This window comes from Strigops habroptila, chromosome 5, assembly GCF_004027225.2.
Source record: "Strigops habroptila isolate Jane chromosome 5, bStrHab1.2.pri, whole genome shotgun sequence".
Lineage (NCBI taxonomy): Eukaryota > Metazoa > Chordata > Aves > Psittaciformes > Psittacidae > Strigops > Strigops habroptila.
Window position 1 is genome coordinate 10,790,111 of NC_044281.2, and position 21,711 is coordinate 10,811,821.

The following is a 21,711-nucleotide window of genomic DNA, read 5'->3' on the forward strand; positions in this document are numbered from 1 at the left end:
AGCACAGTATATCTGCATATTCAGATAAACATAACATAAACAGTTAAAACTTGTTTATGTTTCTCAAACATCCGTTATCCTGGTAACTGATATTCTAAAGTATCTCTAGCATTAATACACACAACAGTTGTACCTTGGAAGAGCAGTGATCTTCCCCCACTTCTCTACACAGAACCTTCTTGGACCATTGCTCCCCCGTAGAGAGGCAAATCCTTCATAAGGTATGCTGGATGTGCCTGTAACAAACTGCCAGGGCAAACAAAACATCACGGATATTGGGTACACAGATGGTGTGCATTAGAAATGTATTTATATCAGCATACCCACTAAAGTCCAAATGCCTATATAAAAGCATTTGCAAAATAAGGAAATCTGTGAGGCACAAGTAATAAATGCCACTTCAAATAGAGGGTAAGGGAAAACAGACCATTTCATGACAGGACTCTAGAAGAGACAACTTATCAGATTAATTTCCTTCAAAGATTTCTCTTTGAAAGAGAATATGTAAATACTGTAGAGTAAAATACTATTAATATCAAGTTACCTAAATTTAGGCCTAAGTGAGTTTTTCCCTACTGTCTTTATTCTGTATTAGGAGGAACTACAAAAAAAGTAATAATGGCTTTGTGTCACGCTTTTTGGCTATGTGGATTTCAATGTCTTTGTAAACCATTATCAAATGCTATAAGAAAAGGACTAAATTTGGAAGGTTAGGTAGAATGTCCACTGACATTTGCTGAAATGCTGTCTGTTGAGCAGATTTAATTATAGCCTGTCATGAACTGATCAAATGTGGTTTTTGACAGATCAGAGGCTACCTGATTTTTAATGATTTAGATATTCAGAAAAAAACCTTTTGACTAAGTGATGTTATAGGAACATATAAGCAGACATCTCTGGCTCTCTATCAAATGAGATGTCCCACACTGCTTTCTACAGACCTTTTTTATGTATTTAAACAGATTTTAAAAAAATCCTTCATCATACTCATCTAGGTACCTCTGACCAGGTGCAAATTCTGAATTGCTAAAAACAGTGGATTTCACAGTACATGAAGAACATGGTATGGTTTGGGGTGCGGGTTTGTCTGTTTCTTTACAGATATGATGGATGTAACCCAAATTGAAAAAATTTAAGTCAGTAGTAAACCCACGTGTAAATATTTGTTGAGAGGTTTTTGTATTGCATCAAAAGGATGACTGGATTCTGCAGGCTGGCTTAATGAAAATGGAATTGGGCTGATTTTCAGGTTTTCATCACTCTTTTCTACTTTCAGGCACTGAAACTTCCATCTAAGCTTTCTCCTTCCTAAGCTGTACAAATATTATTAAAAGTTCTACCTAATGATATAACCAATTACAGTTTTCCTTTTCAATCTTTACTAGTCTTAATGTACTTTTATTCAAACAAAAGTAAGGGATTATTGACATCAGATACTTTTATCTTAAATGTATTTTTTAACTTAGAAATGTATAAAAGTATCTGTGAGCTTCAGTCACTTAAAATTATTACAGGTAGACTCTGAGGATTGTCAGGTTCTTTCCACTGGCCAGCATCACCATCAATTTTGGATGTCACATACCTGGACGGGACTAGTTTAGAATCTAATTTTAATGATGGGCACTATTTTTACATAGATCAGCTGATTTCTCACCTGTAGAAGTCTTAGTCGTTGTTCATTGTTGAACCTCTCCACAGCAGCCCAGAACCACCGAATTACAATGTGATTGTCATGATAACCTGTTAAAACAAGAAGAGCCTTTATACTTCTAGCGGCTACAAAAGTAGTTGAGAGAATAGTTAGTAAGCTTTTCCTAGTTTGGCCCTAGTCACAATAATGCCATATTTTTTATCCCATAGCAGCAAAAGAGAGGAGGTGAGAGAATAGTCTTACAATGTTTAAAAATCTTAAAGGCAGAGAATTAATTTCTAGGACAAAAAGGAGTGAAATCTCTTTGGGAAGCATTTCTTCCATTAATTAATCACTAACAGGAATGCCAAATCTTGAAATATCCCAATGCAGTGCTTTTTATGTATCTAAAGCTACAAATGATGCTGCAACCATCTTTCTCAAAGTAGTTCCCAAATCTATTGTTCTCAAATTATCTCAACTGCTAGCCTGCAGTCACTGGGATTAATTCTAACATCATGTCTTCTTTGAGAGTGGAAAAGAGGTAAATCCTACTAAGAATGGTTACCATTCCATTTGTCTCCAGTGTAGGGGTGGTACTCTACTAGTGTGCAGGTGAGCACAGCGATTTGCGTGGAGAAGACTGCTCTGTTATGCTGTCCAGACAAGAACAGTAAGGGAAGAGCTGCACGGGGAAGCAATGAAGCAAACTACAGTGGACAAATTACCTTCTGAACCTTCTCAATGCAAGCTTAACCACAGAACTTCAGAAGATACTACAGGTGTATTTCATGGGATGGTCGTTTAGTGTCTTAGAAACTGGGCAATTCCAGGCTCCCCGACATTGTCAGTAAACAATTCAAAATTAAAGCTACCTCCTCTATACTCCGTATTATTTCTCCAATCACTCAAGTCAATTTCTGCTGTTCCAGCTATAACCAGTTCCAGTTCTCTGGCATCAAATACAGACACGAGCCTCGCATCAACTACCTGTAAAAGGAAATAAAATGCATAGCACATTTCTTCATTTATCAATTATTGTCTCCCCATAAAAGGCTTGTCTGCTACTAAAACATTTATCAGGCCACATTTCTCTCATGAATGGAAAGGATAAAAGTTTTCTTTCTTTTTAAAGGCAAATAAATGGACTACTTTTTCTTATACCGCAGTTCCATTTAGTTTCATTAGAGGATCACAGTGACTGGGAGAGAATTTTATTGGCAAGTAATACTGAATTATTTCAGGGCAAATTAAGTTCAATACATTCAATTTAATTGTCCATGTTAAAACAGGAGAGAGAAAATACCTTAAAATACACTCAGTCTACTGTGTTACATGGTATAGCATGCACACAAAAACCTCAAAGGCCCAATGAGGAAACAGATGGGTCACTTTAGCAAGGATTCACTGCTAATCATACAGATAGTGATCAATAGTACTTTCTAGTTTAAAGTAGATGTATAACTATGGGTTCAAGTCAATGACTAACTTTTTTTTTCTTTATTTCCCCCCACCTCCCCTGATATCTGTAAGGACACTTCTGATTATAAATGTATCTGGTTTTTGGGACTCTGTATTTGGGAAACGTATATGAGGAGAAAAATATTTTGAGGGAATAAAAGAAGAAAATAAATTTCATTTTGGAGTTTTTTACCTCATAGAAACCACGAACCAGACTTTCTGTTTGTTGTACAACACCTCTCTCAATTCTCCATTTCACCATTCTTTCTATATATTCTTTCTTATTCTTTTCCGTGACCGGGATGTTGGCACCTCCTGGCTTTAGTTCCCGCTCTGTGATCTTTGGAAAAAAAAATTACCAAGAGACAACACAGAATTATAAAGACAAAAGAAAGAATTGTAATAATGTATATTTTTAAGCTGAAGTAATTCCTCAAGAGCACTAGCCAGGAATGACTTTAGTAAACTGGAATATGTGAAATAAGAGAACATACAACAAAGCTTTTTTTGGCTAAAATAATATTTGAAATCCCAATTAGACTAAGAGTCTTCAGATTTAGTATAAAGAATAAACTGAGAAGACGAAACAATCTTTATAGTGACTATACTACTGAAGTCTTTTAAATAATACTGTAACAAAGGTGCTGTAATACCTCTGAATGGTAACTCTGCTGCAGTTAAATTCAGGTAAACTACCTCCAGCAGAGCAATCCAAGATGCTGGTATTTCAGATACACTCCAGAAAATCTCCTTAACCAGAAAGACATGTTTGACCGGTTACAAATAATCATTTGTCCTTATATTTCGACACTGTTTTCATCAAACAGAATTTTATAAAAACAAGTTCAAATCAGCATGGACACATCATTCTTGAGCCCAAATAAATGCTTCCGTAGCAGTAGAACACACAAAGGAAATGAAATTAAGAATCTTGCACACCTGCCCAAAAACTTCTTCATTTACAGTAAATGTGAGATCTAGGATATCATGTATATCATTGTCTTTCATCCACTGCAAACTCTGGTGAAACTCCTCATCGAGATATTCCAGGTCACTCAGGTCACAGAGTCTAACATAAGAAAGAAGAAAACACACAAATACAGATGTCAGCAGTAGTGTGTGGTCTGTAACCAAACTCAGATGGGACAGTCCTGAAAATCAGACTACAAATGGGAGCCAAGAGAAAAATCAATAGAATAAAGAAGACACCACTTCAAATCTCTGTTTATTTGCCTAGTAATAGTTACCGTATAACACAAAATAATTTTGTTAATATACAAAATTCCAGAATTTATTAATTTGAAGACACACTGATTTTAAGCTTATGCTGAGTCTGTCCCATGTGTCCTGTGAAGAATATTTTGGAATTTTGAAAATACACAGATGGAAGAGACAAAAAAGGCAAATCATACAGGAAATGGGAAGTTTTTGTAATGAGCAGCTACTATCTTTTTTACTTATGTGACTACACTGCCACCTCTCTCTTCTCCTTGTTGTGTGGAGAAGCCTGTTCAGAGATCCTGTCTACCCAGAAATATCTTTTTACCTTTTGCCATATTTCCCCTTACCTGGTCCTTTTACAAAACCAACCTGTAAAGCCAACTTCCCCTTGCTGTCTTTAACAGTTACTATTCCACGCTTTGAACATGTCATCAGTTAATAATATTTAATAACGTGGCAATTTCTGCCATTTCTAACTCCTTAAATCCTGTTCTGTCAAACAGGACACTGGGGCTATTCATTAAGTAAAGGGCTATTTAGCTGCAGGGTTCCCTGCCTGCTTATATCCTTGGGTCCATAAAAAGTCTGAAGAAAGCTCTGTACTCTTAGATTGATGCTCAAGTGTAGTTTAAGTGACATCCTGCAGTAACGTCCCCTACGTCAAAGCTGATGGATTGGGCACAAAGTCCCATTTGCAGAGGTAGACTGGATGGCTCATCAGTTGTGAGGAAAGGGAAGGTCCAGGACTTAGATGAGAAAGTTGCATGAATTAGGCTGTGTACAAAGGTGGCTGTCCCTCATTTTTAATTTTACTGTTTAGAGAACTACCAATTTAAATTATTAATTCATCAGTCATAAAATTTTAGTATTAAAGTCCATCTGGGCTAAGTCCTCATTTTCATCAAAATGATGCTGTTAGCATTTAGGTACTTTTAAAATATACATACAGTAGGAATTACTCCACACTACTAGAATGTATGATGTTTTATACAAAAAAACATCCTTCCAGACTTCTCAAAGCAGCTTTCAAATGGAAGACAAAAAGTGAAGCACCTTCAGTTCATTAGGTCTTATATTCCAGACATGCTGAGCAACTGCAGCTCTGATTATTTGCAATCTCCATTTTATGGAGCTTTATTCTGATATACTTCAGACTTTGTTTTCTACTACTACTCCTGCTCTGGCTGAAATAATCAGTCTACCTTTGAGAATGGGTCTTGCAGTCTAAGTTACAAAGTGATTCATATCCTATCCTGTGAGTCTCTACAAGATAAACGAATAAGAATTCTATTCATACCGGGAATAAAACCACAGCATTTCACTGTACAACTTCAAACGTAAGATTTTGTAGAAGAAAGTTGGTAACATGACGAAAACAAAATACGAGGTTTTCATACTGATCAGAAAGAACATTTTGAGTTATTAGGTAACCATCAGCTAATAACTGTAAGTAGAAACTTTTTCATTTTAAAGAAGTCCTGGATTGAAATGAAATTATTACATTTATAAAAAAAGGCCTGTCTTCTTTGATGATAAATCATAATTTATCTGTTCATAAAACAGCATCATCCATGGGGAAGGAACCAAACAAAAAAGGAGACAGAACAATTCTACTCACATTCGGAGGAGGGCTTTATAAAAGGGTCTTGTAAAAAAGGCATCTAGCAAATACTGATGTATCAGAGCAAGACCAAGAATTCGACCACTAAACCTGAACCTGGAAGAGAAAGAGTTACAATCATCATACTGAAGCTTTGTGGTTTGTAGACTGCTCTGTCATCAAAACTTACATACATTTCCAAACAGCATTTTTAAATCAGAAAGCTGTGTATAAATTGTGGTATTTTTTTGTGTTTGTTTTTTTTTTTTTTAATTATTTTCTTGAATTTCTTTTACATTCTCAGTAAGGCATGGAAAAAAAACCCCACAAGTCTGCAGGGTATGGAAAGTTGCTCAGATACCTAAAATTGCAACTTCTCAAAAATGTCAAATCCATATTAACACAATCAACCCTGCCAGACTAGCCTCTCATAGAAGTATATCTACCACACATCCCATATAGGATTAACTTGGTTTTGTGTTACTGGGAGGCCAAAGGTTTTTCTATCCTTCCTCAGCCCAACAATTCCTGCTGTCTGTCTTTTCTGTTTACAGTGGGTCCTTGCTCCCTCTTCTGAATGGTGATTATGGAGTTCTATATACATTTTCATGAATGATGGCTGGAAGCTTTTTGATGTATCACAGTGCTCTCCAGCCCTATGTCAACAGGATCTAAACAATCTCCTCCTCTCCCCTCCCTGCCCCCTATTATCTTAATTTTGTTGGGTATGTAAGGAGGTTGGGTGGGAGGGAGTTGAATAGATTTCAGATCAGATGGAAGCAACTTTGAAATAGTAGGGTCTTCACAAATATTCCCAAGAGAATAAAGATCCATTGTGAAAAATCCTCAACATCTCTGGAACTAGATTTAAGTGTAGTGTTATTTTTCAAGTAAAATAATGTTTCTTAAATTGATTATGCATCCTCAGCAACAGTTTTCTTGGAAAGATTAGGGCTTTACTGTAGCTGCCTGTACACTGGGTTTGCAAGATAAGGATGTGACATGCAAAGCTTTCCCCTTCCATGTATGACAGCTTGTCACAGCTGAATTTTCTGAATTTCCCCTGAGGCTGTACAAGACCAGTGGTGTCACTGGCATCAGAGTCCTAGAAAAAGAGGGGGTCATGCCTCCCTTACCCCCTAAGGTCTCTAGTCCAGCACTGCAGAAACCAGAGACTAATACAAAATGTTGGAAGAAGCTGCGCAGCATGTAAGGATTTTTCTCCTTTTTGCCAGACTCTTCTTACTTTTCCAATACAGCATGTATCATTTATTGTTGCGTTACTGGAGTTCACCTCATAGGTTGCTTCAACTGGATTCAGCCAACCATTTCATTTTCTATTAATTTTTAAAACTGGTAATGAGATTCCTTTGTGATACTCATTCTTCATAAGTGGCTTCCAGTAAGTAAGAACTTAGTACGTATCTGTCCTACACAGATGAGCAGTCGCCATGCTACTATTATTGTAATCTAACCACCCACACAACAGAAATATCTGTTAATATTCACAGCACAGCTTTACAGACTTCTGGTGATGCCATGGCTTATATCAACTGAGGGTGATTCAAACTGGTTTATAATTGTGAAAATGGAATTATGTAAAAATCCTTGATAACTATTTTAGATGTGTGTATGCATGGACTTTGCTTAAGAGCTATGTCATCAGCAGTCCTCCCCCCACCCATTATTAAGTTACCTTCATAGATTTCCATCCAACAGATAAGTTGGTTTTTTCCCACTGAGGAGACCTCTGTTCTCTTTAGGAAGACTCAAACAAACAACATATAGTAACACCTGTTTGAAATCTCCCTTAATCTCCTTAGTTGACAAAAAGCCAATGTTTCTTTCATTATTTTTTAATGCACAAGAGACTAATACTGCTTTCATGAAATGACTGCTAATGTACGAGGAACGCAGAGAGTTGTATTGTGAAACAATCCCATGGTACATGTTTCAAATCATACGTTTCGCTGACCTTGTGAGAAATAAGATAATTTAAAACCACAAGAGAAAACAAAATCAGGGAAGTTAGAAGAAATGCAGTTATTTTTCTGCTGGTTAAAAAGATGGGATTCTGGTTTCTGTGTTTGAGCAGATATGAGCTACAAGTGGGAAGAACAGAAAACATAGCTGAAAAACAAAGAAAAATTATTCTTACCACTCGTGGTGATTGTCTACAAAAGCAGACATGGGACTTATTTGTACTGTATAGGTATCGTTGGCTGAATATTCAAACAAACCATAATATGGATTGAAGAGCTCTCTAGACACCAGGAAAAAAAACTCTCTTGAAGGTCCACTGTAGTCCAACCTTTAAAGAGAAACTTGACATTACTATAAAGTGTTCATGTGTGCAAAGAAATGCTTTTTTTGAATCTACATTCTTTACGCTCTATTTTAATTAAAATTTAATAAGCTTTTAACCAGAACCCTTATCCTGCAGATTGCTTAATGCCAAGGTATGTGAAGTCCTCATGGGGCTATTCTGAAATGGAATAGCTTGGGAGGACTGGAATGAAGTGCTCTATGCGGGCTGCTCTCATAAAAAAATTTGGCTCCAGCTGTAGAGGCCTCTTTGCCACAGGAATATAACCAAATAATTGAGGGTAGGGGGGAGGAGACGACGAAAAGAGCCAACATGAGACCTTTCTGCATCTGACAAATTAAGAATGAAAATGAGCAATGGTCATATTTTGTCTTTGCAGACTTCCAACAATAGGACAATTTGAAAGATAATATTTCAGTTTTCCCAAGCAATATCATCTGAGATTACTTCAGTGATTTATCTTTCTTTGTCTAAGTTTTCTTGTCTCTCTTCCAAACATGAGTGCATTTAAATGTCTTTTGGAGAGTGCATTTCCTTTGGAGGTGGTTGGGGTTTTTTTTGTTATTTCAAAATTCCAATACTAATGGAATCTAAATAACCCCTTCTTCCTGATTCATAAACAAACTCATTGCTGACAAAGTACTGAGACTGAATTTTGACATTATGCTGCAGGTCATCAGTGAAATGAGTTAAGTATGAAGTTAGTGCTCTGGTAGAGCTGGAAAACAGAATATCAGGGATTTTCCTGTGGGGAACAGAGATGATTATAATCCTGACAAATAGATATATATCTTCTGGAGGTTGAGACTTTTAAGAAGGTCTTGGTTTAGTACTAGAACAATGCACAGACAGAAGTATCACAGAGAAGGTCAGCTTTCACAAAGGACTTCTGTTACTCATGTTTTGGCTCATGAACTTTTATAAAAGAGAAACATAGATGAGAGTTGTTTTTGAGGATGAAGTTGTCAGGAAAGTAAAAGCTAGGTACCATTATCAAGTTGAGGACAAAGCCTCTTTCCTCTGGTGAATGAAAAACATTTTCCCTTCAGTCATTTGGAAGCACTTCACTTCATAAAGCTTCAGAAGTGAAGTACTGAAACAGATCCTTACCCTGGCAAAAAGGGCAGATTCCATGTTCAAATTGCATGACAAAACCCCAAACAAAAACCCCAAATGGTTTGATATCATGGACAACTGCTGGATCTTAATCTTGGCACAAACACCAGGATCAAGTAAAAGCTCATCTGGAAGACTCCTGCAAACTTCTGGGATAATCAGACTCACTGTGAAATCTTACGGTAGGATAGAACCTGTGTGCTTCACTACCCACCATTTCATACAGCTCCTTTTGTATGCAGAGTTACTATGAGTCACGTTAAATAAATCAATCATGTGAGTCCTGCACTGCCAGTCAGATTTATCCCACAATTAAAGGCTTGGCACAAGGGTGAGAAAACTTCATACAAGAGGCATGCAACCACACAACAGCTGCAACTGTGGGGCATTTGGGTATTCAGGAGCAGAGTAATATGTTGTTGGCAACATGACTCACGTCTCCCAGGAAGCACCATTAACACTTCAGATTTACCACTCTCAAATGCAAAGCAGCTTCTGCTAATAGTTATTAAAACTTAGGGAAATAACTTTAAGAAACCATACTCTTTGTATCAAAATTTTCTTCATATATCACCACATGAGGTATGAATGTAAAAGCGTTAAACAAATTGCACGACTACAGAAACTGAAGGTTCAAGGAAGATACCAAACATTATGAGACTTATGATAAAAATCATATGAACAGCAATAACTATGTCTGAGTTGCCCCACTTACTAATTTCTAAACTAATAAATCAGTAGTTACTAAAATGTTTTAATTTTTGATGATTTCATACCCATTACCAGGTAATGGGTAATGGTAATGGGTAAGAGGAAAAGAAATGCAAGAGCAAACTCCCACTTACAAACTTAAGAAGGGAGGAGCAAATAGGAAACAATTAACTTTCAGTATTCCTCCTCCTCCTCATTCTCCTCTCCTCCACCCTGACCTGTCTTTCTACACCTAGCCAAATGAAGTTTGATACATATCCTTGCACCATCTGTGATGGAACAATAGTTTGCACACATCCTTTCTTCATTCAAAACACATTTCTAAATAGACACTTGATGTCATTTTAATTTTGCTTTGCTCTTAATTAACTCATTCTTTTCCATTACAAAGAGAGTCTTGTGTAAAGTAGGCTAGAACGAGAAGAGGATGTGTCACCTCCATTTCCAGGTCACTCTTCATCTTGCTATATCGAGTGATGAAATTCAAAAGACAGACAGCTGATGAAGGGAGACAGTCTATCTCGATCAATCTCTATCTTACATATGACTTTAAAATTTTCTCTTTTATTTTTAAACCTGAGTTGAGGTTGTAGCTGTGAAAGTAAAGGTTGGTAGGGCTGTATAAAAAAGGCCTCATACCTGCATCCCCACCCTGCTCTGTCAATATAGTGTAATGTCATCCCACACCAGCCTTGTCATTCCAGTTCTGAGTTTTTCCTCAGACAGCATGGTGATATTATTTATAAGAACAAGTCCACACTTGGCTCTCAGCTGTCAACATTATTCTAAGACTTCTGTGAGTCCTTATTAACTCTAAGTACTTCACGGTGAACTTTAAACAAACAACAGGATTTAGGGGTTTTCAAAGACAGATTAATTTTATCTAATCTTGTATGAGATGTTTCTATTACAATTTAGCTATTTTCAAGACTCACACATAGCATGGCAATAATGCACACTACTGCATTCTAAGAGCTGTGTGCTGCAGTTTCCTAAATACCAAGGAATAAAATTTTGAATGTATTTACAAATACATTCATTAAATGTATCAATAAAAATATTTGTGCCTAAGGCAGTAGGCTTTAAGATCTGACAACAGGGTCACAAATCAAGAGATGAAAGAGGCAAAGAGTACACTGTTCCAGTTTCACTTGCAAGGAAAATCTAACCACATCTTGCTTTGCAATGCACATCTCACAATCTGTAACATGTTAGACTTTCATTAGACACAGACTGAGCATTCCCTGAAGGGACTTTGAAACATCAGAAATATTTGTATTTATTTGACAAGTAGCAACAGCCTAGTTGCTTTTATTGCTGACTCAGGCCCTGGCCTGGAGAGGCAGTGAGCACCTCCTGTACACTGCAGGCTTTCAGCTCCCTTTGCCTCAGACAGGAGCTGAATTAAGGATTGAGTCTCTAGCCTACTCTTGAAGCACCCTCCCTCCAACAAATGGCAGCTGTCTTTTAACAAGCACTGGAGATATAATGTCAGCACTGACAGAAAGGAAATATTAATCACACAAGAAAGTTGTTTATTTTTTCTTTGCTTTCCCAGCAACATTCTAAACACACACCAACTGTTGTGAAAATTCACATAAACACTTGCATTGCTTCTGCAAAGGCAGGATACATTACATTTCACAATGCCTAAAAAGTCATCTTGAACAGCTGTATGTTCTAGGCTTATGTATGTGGCATTTCCTGAATGTAATCCTTCCTCTTTTCACTCTAGACCACAAGATGTTTGGTGAAACAGCAGCTGCAAGACACACGGAGTTTTCAGATCACGTTTACTTCCCTGTTCTACTCACCCTTCTTCCCCAACAAACGTGACATAGAGTTTATTTCTCTGCAGGTCTTTTCTTGAGTAGCCCATGATCTGGTTAAAGGCATCTTCTAGCAAGTGATCTCTCCTAATGATTAATCTGAGGAGCAAAATAATTTTGAAATAGCAATTCATGAAAATGAACCATGGTTGGAAACATCTATTTACACTGAAAGTAACAGGGTGACTTCATAGACACACACGTTTCTGCTGGATAGTTTGATACCGATCAGGCAGCTTCTGAATGTTAGTCAATGTCCCTCAAGGATCTACTTCAGATTTCAATAAAATGTCTCTCCTACGAAGAAGTGTAGTTTTGCCTTTTTATACCCTGGATCTTCCTTAAATCAAAGGCTTCAGTGGGTAAGGTCCTGAAGTGGGCATTTTCATTAAGTTTAGATCCTTTTGTAAGGCTGGGCCTCTAAATCAGTCTTTCTGTAAACAAGAATCTAACCTTTTATGTAAAAAGCAATCTCTTAACATGGAAGAAGATAAAACTGTGGGAAAGTCACTGAATGATAACTCCAGAATCACATATCCTTACATTATCCCCAGTGTAAGTGTGACGGGACAAAAAGTCTAGAAGGAATGGCAACTGTTTGTGCAAAACCAGACTGAAGGTTCACATGTGAAAACATAATGTACCTTCTAAAAGAAAAATTGTGAAAGTGAGGAAGTGTCAACAAGATCTAAAATAAGAGGTGAAAGAATCCTTCTTACTTAAAACATTTTATCTTCTGCCAAAAAACCCGTTTAATTAGTTTCCTGAAGTGCAGCTTGCTTTACATTCAAATACTGCTGTATGTGTGCATTTGATCAGTTAGTCAGACTGAAGCTGGGAGCTGCTGCTGCCCGCAGAGAGGCAGCTTACCTCTCCACACAGCCTCTTGCAAAGCCCTTGCAGGCCTTACTGCTTGTGCAGAGATCAGTCAGTGATTGCACTGATCCTGCAGAGGACACGGAACCGGAGAGGCCAGGAACTGGCAAGGTACCTGTGCAACAAGAGGACCCAGGCAGTATGCAAGTTGTCCTGAGCTCCTGGTTTGAAAAAAAGGAGCAGATCAGTGTATGCCTTGGAAAGGAACAGAGAAAATGTCTGTTCAAAAATCAAGCTGTTGTTCTGCTTAAAAATCCATGATGTGATGGCAAATAGGTCAGGAAAAAAAGGTGCAAGAAATGCAATGGATCTTACAGCTAGCAAATGCCATCCTCTTCTACCAGCTAATTGCCCAAGTATTCGTGACAAAATTTCATAGATTAATCTTTAAGCATTTGTGATTTCACTACATTACAGGCAGAAAATGTCCAAGCCCTGCCTTTCAAGTGTGTCTAAACACCATTTGAAACCCACTTCCGTTGTGGAAGACTTTTAACAAGCCCACAGAAATGAAGTCTGAGCTCTGCACGAATTCCTGCAAAAAGTGACTGACTGGGTTAAATAAAACAAAACAAAACCTACCACCCAAAAACCCTACCTTCTAACAGAAGAAATGGTTAAAAAGAGTTCTAATGCTTCATGGCTACTATGAGAGTATCTATGAGAGTTTGAAAGCTGGCACAAGACTTGGTAATTTACACCATTATGAAAGTATCTTTTGACGATGATCCTTAACATGTATGAAATCACTCGATTACCAAATAAATGAAGGAGGGAAGACCTTGCTCCAAGCACTGCAGCATTCAGAGTGCTGAAGTAAAAATATTAGCAGCTTTTTAAGGCAATCCTTAGAATTTAATAACATTTGATTTTATGAGTCCTCTTTACTAAAGAGGACTGTGATATCAAGACAAGCAATTATGTACAAAAAATAAGCCTATCTAGTTTTTTCAGTGGAAAAAGACATGAGAAAATACAACTGTTTGTATCATAGCACTTGCTGTAATGGAAGAATTCAGATGCCTCCTGTTCTGCATGCCTCTTCCCAAAGTGCTTTTTGGCACTGTACTGGTAAGATTGTTTGTACGAAAATGTACTTAGAGGAAAGATAGAAGAAGGGCTCAGAACTTGCTGTATCCTCTGCTATGAATCACATGCTGGCACTAAGTCTTTTATGACAGGCTTCGTATTTCCACAAGTGCAAGGGTAACCATAACATCTGCATTCCTTCTACTGGGAAGAAGCTTGTAGATGTGCAAGGCAAGGCAAGCTGCCTGAGAAACAAATCCAGTTTCATGAGATTCTTCAACATACTTCAATTTTCCTGGGCCTTGTCCATATCCTTTAGTCTCCAACTTCCTGTAAAAGTTTCTCAGCTTGGCTTCAAAATCTCTTTTGTAAGGAGCTGGAGCTCGGGCATTGGCACGCTGAGTACCTGCAGGAAGGAATAAGCAAAGAATGAGCTGTAGTGACATGAACTGATTAATGTCCCGTCCTGTTCTGAAAAGACTCAACAGCAAAAGGCAGTGCATGTGTTTGGTTTGGTCACCTTTATAAAGAGTAAAGGCTGTGTATCTTCAAATCTGCTCTGCATCCAAGACTTTTTAGTTGCTCACTTCCAATAGTATCACCTTTCTAAAGTACATCTCAAAAGAGCAAATCCAGGTCAATGCAAAAGATGGATTAAAACCCCAGCATCATTGGAAAGATTTAACTTCTGTTTGTCAAGTACACTTTACGTCTAACCTTTTAAAACAGCTCCTGAAATAAATGTTCTGCTCTGTTCTGGTTTTAATATTATCAGGAAAAACAGGAACTCAGAAATGAAGCATAAACAGACTGTACTCTGCTGTGCCCAGTTGAATACATCAAGCTGAAGAAGGAAGACTTTTGGAAATTCCCTAGTAGAAGTTTTTCCCTGGGGAAGTACAAGGGAAAAAAATATCGGAAGAATGGAAAGCCTACCATTAAGTTTGTGTACCTTTACACATGTGCCTCCAGGCGCATACCTGATGGTCATCTAAGTGAATTTATTTTAAAAACCCCTGGGTTTTAAGGGTCAAGGTCTTAAAAGCAGGGAGAGATGAGATCTGTGTGCCAAAAAATTGGCATACCCCATATACATGTACATCTGCATGTACAAGTCTAGTCTATACAAATTAGGTGTTTAGTCAGATCTGTTCTAAATATTACAACCATTAGAACTTCCACTGCCTCCCTGGATAAACTACTTCAACTGACGTGACTGCAAGACAGTGTGCCAAAGAGGCAATTAATCCTAGTTCTTTTACGTTCATCTTCTCACCCCAAGTTCTTATAACATTAAATTCCACCCCTGCAAGGCTGTGTAGACACCCCCACAAAAAAAATCGGAGAGTGTTTAAAGTTTCTCATGCCCTACACTATACACATGTTGCCAATGACTTCTGTGCAACTGGTGGTCATCCAACAGGCCCATAATGCACTGGAAATAAAAATGAACAGTTTAGAAACACTTACATGTACACGTCTGTCTTTTAAGTGACAGTCAGTTCCTTATGTGAGTTTTCTTTTGGCTCCCTTTATGAAACTAAGCCAACACAGAAGCCTTTATTGCTATATGGGTGAAGGCATGAGAACATAACATTTCAGATTATGAAAGAGAGAGAATATGTATTTGTTCAGCTTGTGGGCAGAGATGAGGAGAAAAGAGAGCAGCTTGCTTAGCCACAAAGCATATGGGGCTGACGGAAAAGGCGACAAGCACATCCTGCGGAAGTGGCTGCTGGAAGAAGCTGCAGAGTTAATCTCTCTGCAGAGATCAGAGGGAGAACAAGTGAGATCAGTATTAACAGTGAATGCCATTTACAGGTCTTTAAAAGACCTGTCTGACCAGAAAGACACTTGCCACTTGTTACAGGCCTAGCACGGCATGTAGGAGGAATAGAAAATGTCAGGGAATTCTTAAAGCTCTAACGGGAACATACAGGACCCCTTCAGAAAATAAATCACAGTCATTAATCTATACTGGTTATACTCTTTTACTGAGAGCACCAAGGGCTTCTAATGGTACATTCAGCTGAATTCTCTAGAAAACCCACAGAAACTTGAAACTGTAAACAGCCTTTCAATTACTGGCCTTTTCCCCCTACTTTGTTTATTTCGCTTTGGGTGAAAGTAGGTACAAAAATGTAGTCACCAAATAAATGCAACAAAAGCATATTTTAATCTTAACCCCTGAAGGAAGCTTTTGCTGAGAGAGAATCTGGTAACACATTACTTCACAGTTCAGAAATCAGCAGTATATTATTCTAGCAGCACATGACAAGTCCTCGTTGCAAATCAGATGCATATGCCAAGAAATTCCTGGGCAATTACAGTGATTACTTCCGCCTTGGGAACAAAAGATGTTAATGGAAGAGCTAAAAAACACCAGTGATGTGATAATCATATTTGATTTTCAAGGAGGTTATATTCTAAAGCAGATATAAAGAGCAGCTTCATGACTATTCATCTTTCCCAAAAGAGAAAGTACAACCAATTGTGACTGATGTGAACAATGGATCCTTAACACACAACCTCGTGCAGTGCAGCACAGCCAGTTTAGCTGACAAAAGGGACACAGAGCCCACACAGAAACGATGGGCTATTTACAGCTTCTCATCAAAAAAGTCATTTGTACACCAATACAAACACGCATACTTGCAGAATGACAGGGAGATTCAATGCTCTCTATATTTTTCTATGAAATAGAATAGAGATTACAATTTTAAGGAGAAAGAGACTAAAACCATCACTGTTCATCCTTTACTGTATGCTGCTACTTTAAGGAATAGATAAGAATATTGCATGTTAAAGTTTGAATGCATTTTGAAATTACTTTGTTAGAGTGAAGTCCTGCCCAGCATGCTTTGGTGCATGTACTAGTAAAGAAGAAATTTTAACTCTGAAAGCCAAACCTGTCACGTTTGCAGTTGAAAATAAGATGCACATATGCAGATTTCATTCTTCTTTTCAACAAAACAGTTTTATCTAAACCACAGACATATCAAAAATATCAATACATCTGAATATTATATTTTGCTGCTTTGCAGAATGTCGTAAGATCATTAAGGTCTTTGCATAGTTTCTTTGAATAGGTCCTACACAGGTCTTATGTCCAGCAGCAGGAAAAGCTACCACCCAGGATATATTTATGAATGGTTTTAATCAGGTTTCTTGCAAAGGGTTTTATGATTGTGGACTGGGAAATGCCCATAAAAATCACAGTACTTTTTCTGTTAAAATTTTCTTATTGTCTGGAACTACCTAGAGTTGCTCACATCCCAAATGTTCTCTATTTATGTATACTTTTGTTCTTAAATTTGTAGAAATTCCCTTAAGCCACTTCTGATTTACTGCAGTGATTTTATTTTACTTAAGTATTATCTTCTTGAGAAAACTAAGAATAAGGCATCTGTAAACTTCTAATTGCTCTACTTAACCTTCAGAGGTCAAATGGAACTGGCCATATTTGACATAACTTAGGTCTGACCTGCGACTTAGTTAAAATGTGAAATATCAATTTCATTCCCTTCTGACGTGTACTTCCAGACAGCTGCAATATGCTTTCTGTTGAACTCACGTTAAGGGATAGCAATCTGGCTTTACATAAAATTGTCATTGCCCCAAAGCCCCATTAACACTGTTATTTTAATGTACGGTTATTAGATCCATACTTTTAATTGTCTAGGCATCAGGATCCTGGCACAAGCAGTCACTTAGTTGTTTCACATCATTGAAAAACAAGTTTGCAAGTTGTACAAGTCAGAACAAAATCACAGTCTCTGAAGTTGTAATACACCAAATCTTTTCTACCAGCAAAATATCTTCTGAGCCCAAGGCAAAGATTCAACTTTGACAGTCAAATGCAGTCACACACTTGTTGACTTTGCTCAAACATAGGACTAAATAAATCTTTGTTTTTGCTGGAGCAACAGAACTTGGATCTTGTTGGAAATCATTACATGCAGCATAATATAAACTATATTATGGGACTATCTCTACCGTATTATCTTACAGATACCATCATAATGAAAGTACTGCAGTGACAAGCTCATTGATCACTCAGAAGGTGCTTTAGCTTATGTAACTTTACTCATCTAAAAGTCAGGAACCACAATAGGTTACAGCTACCCAATAGCAGGTTCTTGGCTTTAGGCTGCCGTGAATTTCAATTTGGGAAGCAAACAAAATATTATAGTCAAACAATTATTCTTTTGGCTTTTGTTCTCTGACTTCTGGGAAGGCAGCTGGAGTGTGCTCCTGACTTTACTGATCTGGAACGGGTCCTTACCAAGTATGAGAAATGGTTTTGCACAGCCCTTGCAGAAGCTGTGCCTGAGCAACTTACCTGGAGAGTTCTGAGGCGAAGACACCGGCGAGCCTCTTGGGGACTGGCAATAACTAGGATGAAGTAAGGCATGTGGTGGCACATATGACATTATCTCCTCCTCAAACAAGCTGGTAAAAAGAAGCAAAAAAAGAAATAATGTGTTTATTTCTTGAATGGCATTTTTCACTTTTTAGGAATAAATCTCTAGTTACTAACTTGCTTTCTTTGGTAGTCACTTGCCTATTTCCACTCTATAAACTGAAAGTGCTACAAAATATTTTATTGCCATTCCCTCGATCAGATCTTGAAAGTATTGGAAAACAGTAATCACTACTTTTGGGATACACCGCTATACTTAATTTGGTATTTGTTTTCAAGGTTAAAATATACTTAATCAGCCTTTAAAATTTGCCTCTTCCTTTCCCCCCCCTTTCTTTTTTAACTTATGTTCTCATTACAAGGGGTCAATAACCTTAAGTCACACTTTCATAGAAAAAAGAAGTGCAATACTGCACAAAGACCAAGACAGAGACAAAGATTCTAAACCTCCGGGATTAAGAATCACATCTGAACTTGTTGAGCATATTGAATAGTAGGCTTGTTGGCGTAAGTTATTTCTTCATTTTACCTTTAATGCTAACACTGTTGCTGAAACAGGTATAACATCTAGTCTGTTCAGGCTGAGTTATTTCATGCTTCATCTTTTATTGACACACAACTTTTAAGAGAAAAACAATGACGTTTTGCAGCCTAATCACTGCATCTTTGTACACAGAGTCTATATATATATTCAATCTTTTTTCCAAAATTGACACAAGCAAATCCAAACAGAGAGTATCTAATAGCAGAATGGATCTGATATCAAAGCCTGTAGTATGTTAAACACAACACAGGTAAGAATAAACTGGTGAGATACATAAAAATTATTTTCAAACGTTGAGCTGCAGAAGTATCACAAGCCAATCTTTTGCTATAGAGCTCAACCAGTGAAATCAATGTTCAAATAAAGGCTGTTTCTTACTAAGTTTGTTCAGTGAAGAAATACCTAGAAAAATTTTTGCATGAGATGGTTTTTTTTAAATGGCAATTTCTGGCAGTTCTTTTCATGTTGATGACCATGCATGTTTTTCTCCAAGTTATATTTGATGCTGAAAATGTGATAAAATATAAACCACTATTTCAATCTGGGATGAAATTAAAAGGTAAAAAGATGCTTTGTGTTGTATACCAAACAACATGTTTAGAAGAAGAAACTTAAAAATATTTTTGCTTAACATCTGAAATATAGTACAATGCTATTCTTAGAGTATTTTTTAAAATGTGATGAATTCTACCTCCTTCAGTCCCTAAATATATAGGGGTTGGTTTGTTTGGTTTTAGTTAGCTGCAACTTAATAAACGAGATGTGAAAAAATGTACGGTGTTCCCAAGCAATAAAAATATCAGAATTAGTGATTCTACCCAGTTATTTACTACATCTCAGAGTGCTTTACAGGACAATTATATCATTCCCCCCTCAACTGAAGAAAGAGAAGCATGGGAACAGGTCTTCCCCAAGGCCATCCAACCAGCCAAGCTAGATACAGAACCCAAGTTCTGAGCCCCAGGAAGATTGAGTCATCATGATTAGAATGCAGGGTTTCGTAGGGTTTCATAGGTTTTTAGGGTTTCATAGAGAAGGGTCATGATGACACGCTGTTAGAAGATACTGTTAAAAGTAAAAATCTACTAATAATGGTAAGAAAAGAAACTCCATCATCTCAGTACACCACTTAGCCTACCTTTGATTTTAGACCAGTATGTATTCAGAGTAAGCTCAGAATAACTAAGTCCAGTTTTGAGGTTTAACATTCAACGTTTTAAGAAACTAATGGAGACATAGATATCATTTTCTTAATAATACATCATTGGAGCAATAGTACTATTAGATTATTAATGAAATTGGAAGAAAATCCTCATGAATGCTTTTCAGTTAGGTATTTTATTTTGGGGAAAAAGTAGATGCAGAGTTAAAAATCTGAAGAATATGATAAAGTTATTCTAGGGACACGCTGCCTAATACTCTTCTTTTAAAAATTACTTATACTGATTATTGCTTTTCTACAAAAGAAAGATTGCAATAAAAATTTTGAATTTGCTTTATTTCTACTATAAAAATCATCTGCAGTCTTTGCTGTTAACAGAACACTAGAGGGAACAAAACACAGTCAAAGCGCAGTGATAAAATCATTCATGCAATCTTTACTTAAAAACAAATAGCCGAAGCCAGATTTTAATGTGTAAAACCTGTGTCATCTCCACATATCAAAACAAAAGTCTTACAAAGGTTTTTTAAGAAACAATATTTGCATTTTAAAATAAGTTTCAGCAGCGGTTTAAAATAAGATTTATTTTTTTTTTAAGCTGTAATTAATTCAGAGATTTCGGGACCAGAAAGGATTATGATTATGCAACCTGACCTCAGAATACTACTACTAATGCCAATCCTATCTCGCTAGATTCAATTTTAAATGCAGTCGTGAATTTCTTGATGCACTTTATGCAAGGGTTTAATTCTAGCAAAAAATCTGCCTGATTTTTTGAGTTAGTTGGTTAAACAAAAAATATTAGAGAAGCAACTTCCCATTTCTTGAAAGCTCTAATAGTATTTCCTTTATTAAAGGAGAAAATGATTGACAGCCCAGTGAAGAGGCAGCAAAACACCAAGTAGTAAAAACACATCTTAAGTATGAACATTCACAAATAGAGACTTCCCAAACAATGGAACTAAACAGATGCATTCTTAAAGCAATGGAAGGCACATTCTTGAAAAGAGGTCTAAACTGTATCACCTAAACGTCAGAGCTGAGTGCAACAGGACAAGAAAAGGTGATCTCGGCAAACCCATATAAATCAGAAGCACAGCACTCTTGCACTCGCCTTTCCTCAGACAGAATGCCACACTCCATCACTCCTATGAAAAAACATGACCTCCAACTACCATCTAGAAACTGAACGTGATGAAAATAAAACATCTGATCCTTGAGTTGTAGCTCTCCCAGCTGCAAGTCCAAGTACTGAAGGGGAAATGATTAGACCGCTAAATCAGCACACACTACTCACTGAAAGGCTCCTTAGTGGCTGCCACAGCATATTCCACACGTGCATCAAAAGAAGCAGTGCCTACCTGAGTAACATGACAAGGTCTGCATCACTGGATAAACGCACCAACCCAGGCGTTCCCTCTGTCCGGATGAACTGGATCTTCTCCCTGTGTAAGCAAAAAAAAGTTTCCAAAATATCTTTTGCAAATAAGGCACCAATGTACACCACAGCAAGAAGAAAAAGTACAGGGTATATCATAAAAACCTCAGAGTTATGATCCTGTATTTCAGAAACCATTTTTTACCCCTGCCACTCCATGTCCATATGTGCAGCAAAATATTACAACCAAAAAGCTAATTTGTTCTGAGGAATGATTCGCCTGTTGCCCTCATCTGCTCAATGTGCAGGCTGTTTCAGGTAGTACAGCCATTTGACCAGTAAAAAAACCCCCCAAATTTTAAAATCAATCCTTCCAAGTTCACACTAGCTGTGTCCCTGAATGCA

General features: G+C 37.3%; 1 protein-coding gene across 1 annotated transcript in view; it reads right to left on the bottom strand.

Moving 5' to 3' along the window:
• Positions 1–21,711, bottom strand: part of HECW2 (HECT, C2 and WW domain containing E3 ubiquitin protein ligase 2) — a 207,321-nt gene that overhangs the window by 36,767 nt on the left and 148,843 nt on the right. Inside the window, 11 exon segments of the mRNA XM_030486106.1 lie at positions 134–246; positions 1,655–1,740; positions 2,506–2,620; positions 3,285–3,431; positions 4,031–4,160; positions 5,931–6,029; positions 8,071–8,223; positions 11,880–11,993; positions 14,085–14,205; positions 18,142–18,251; positions 21,290–21,373. Coding sequence (XP_030341966.1) covers positions 134–246; positions 1,655–1,740; positions 2,506–2,620; positions 3,285–3,431; positions 4,031–4,160; positions 5,931–6,029; positions 8,071–8,223; positions 11,880–11,993; positions 14,085–14,205; positions 18,142–18,251; positions 21,290–21,373 — 1,272 coding nt within the window.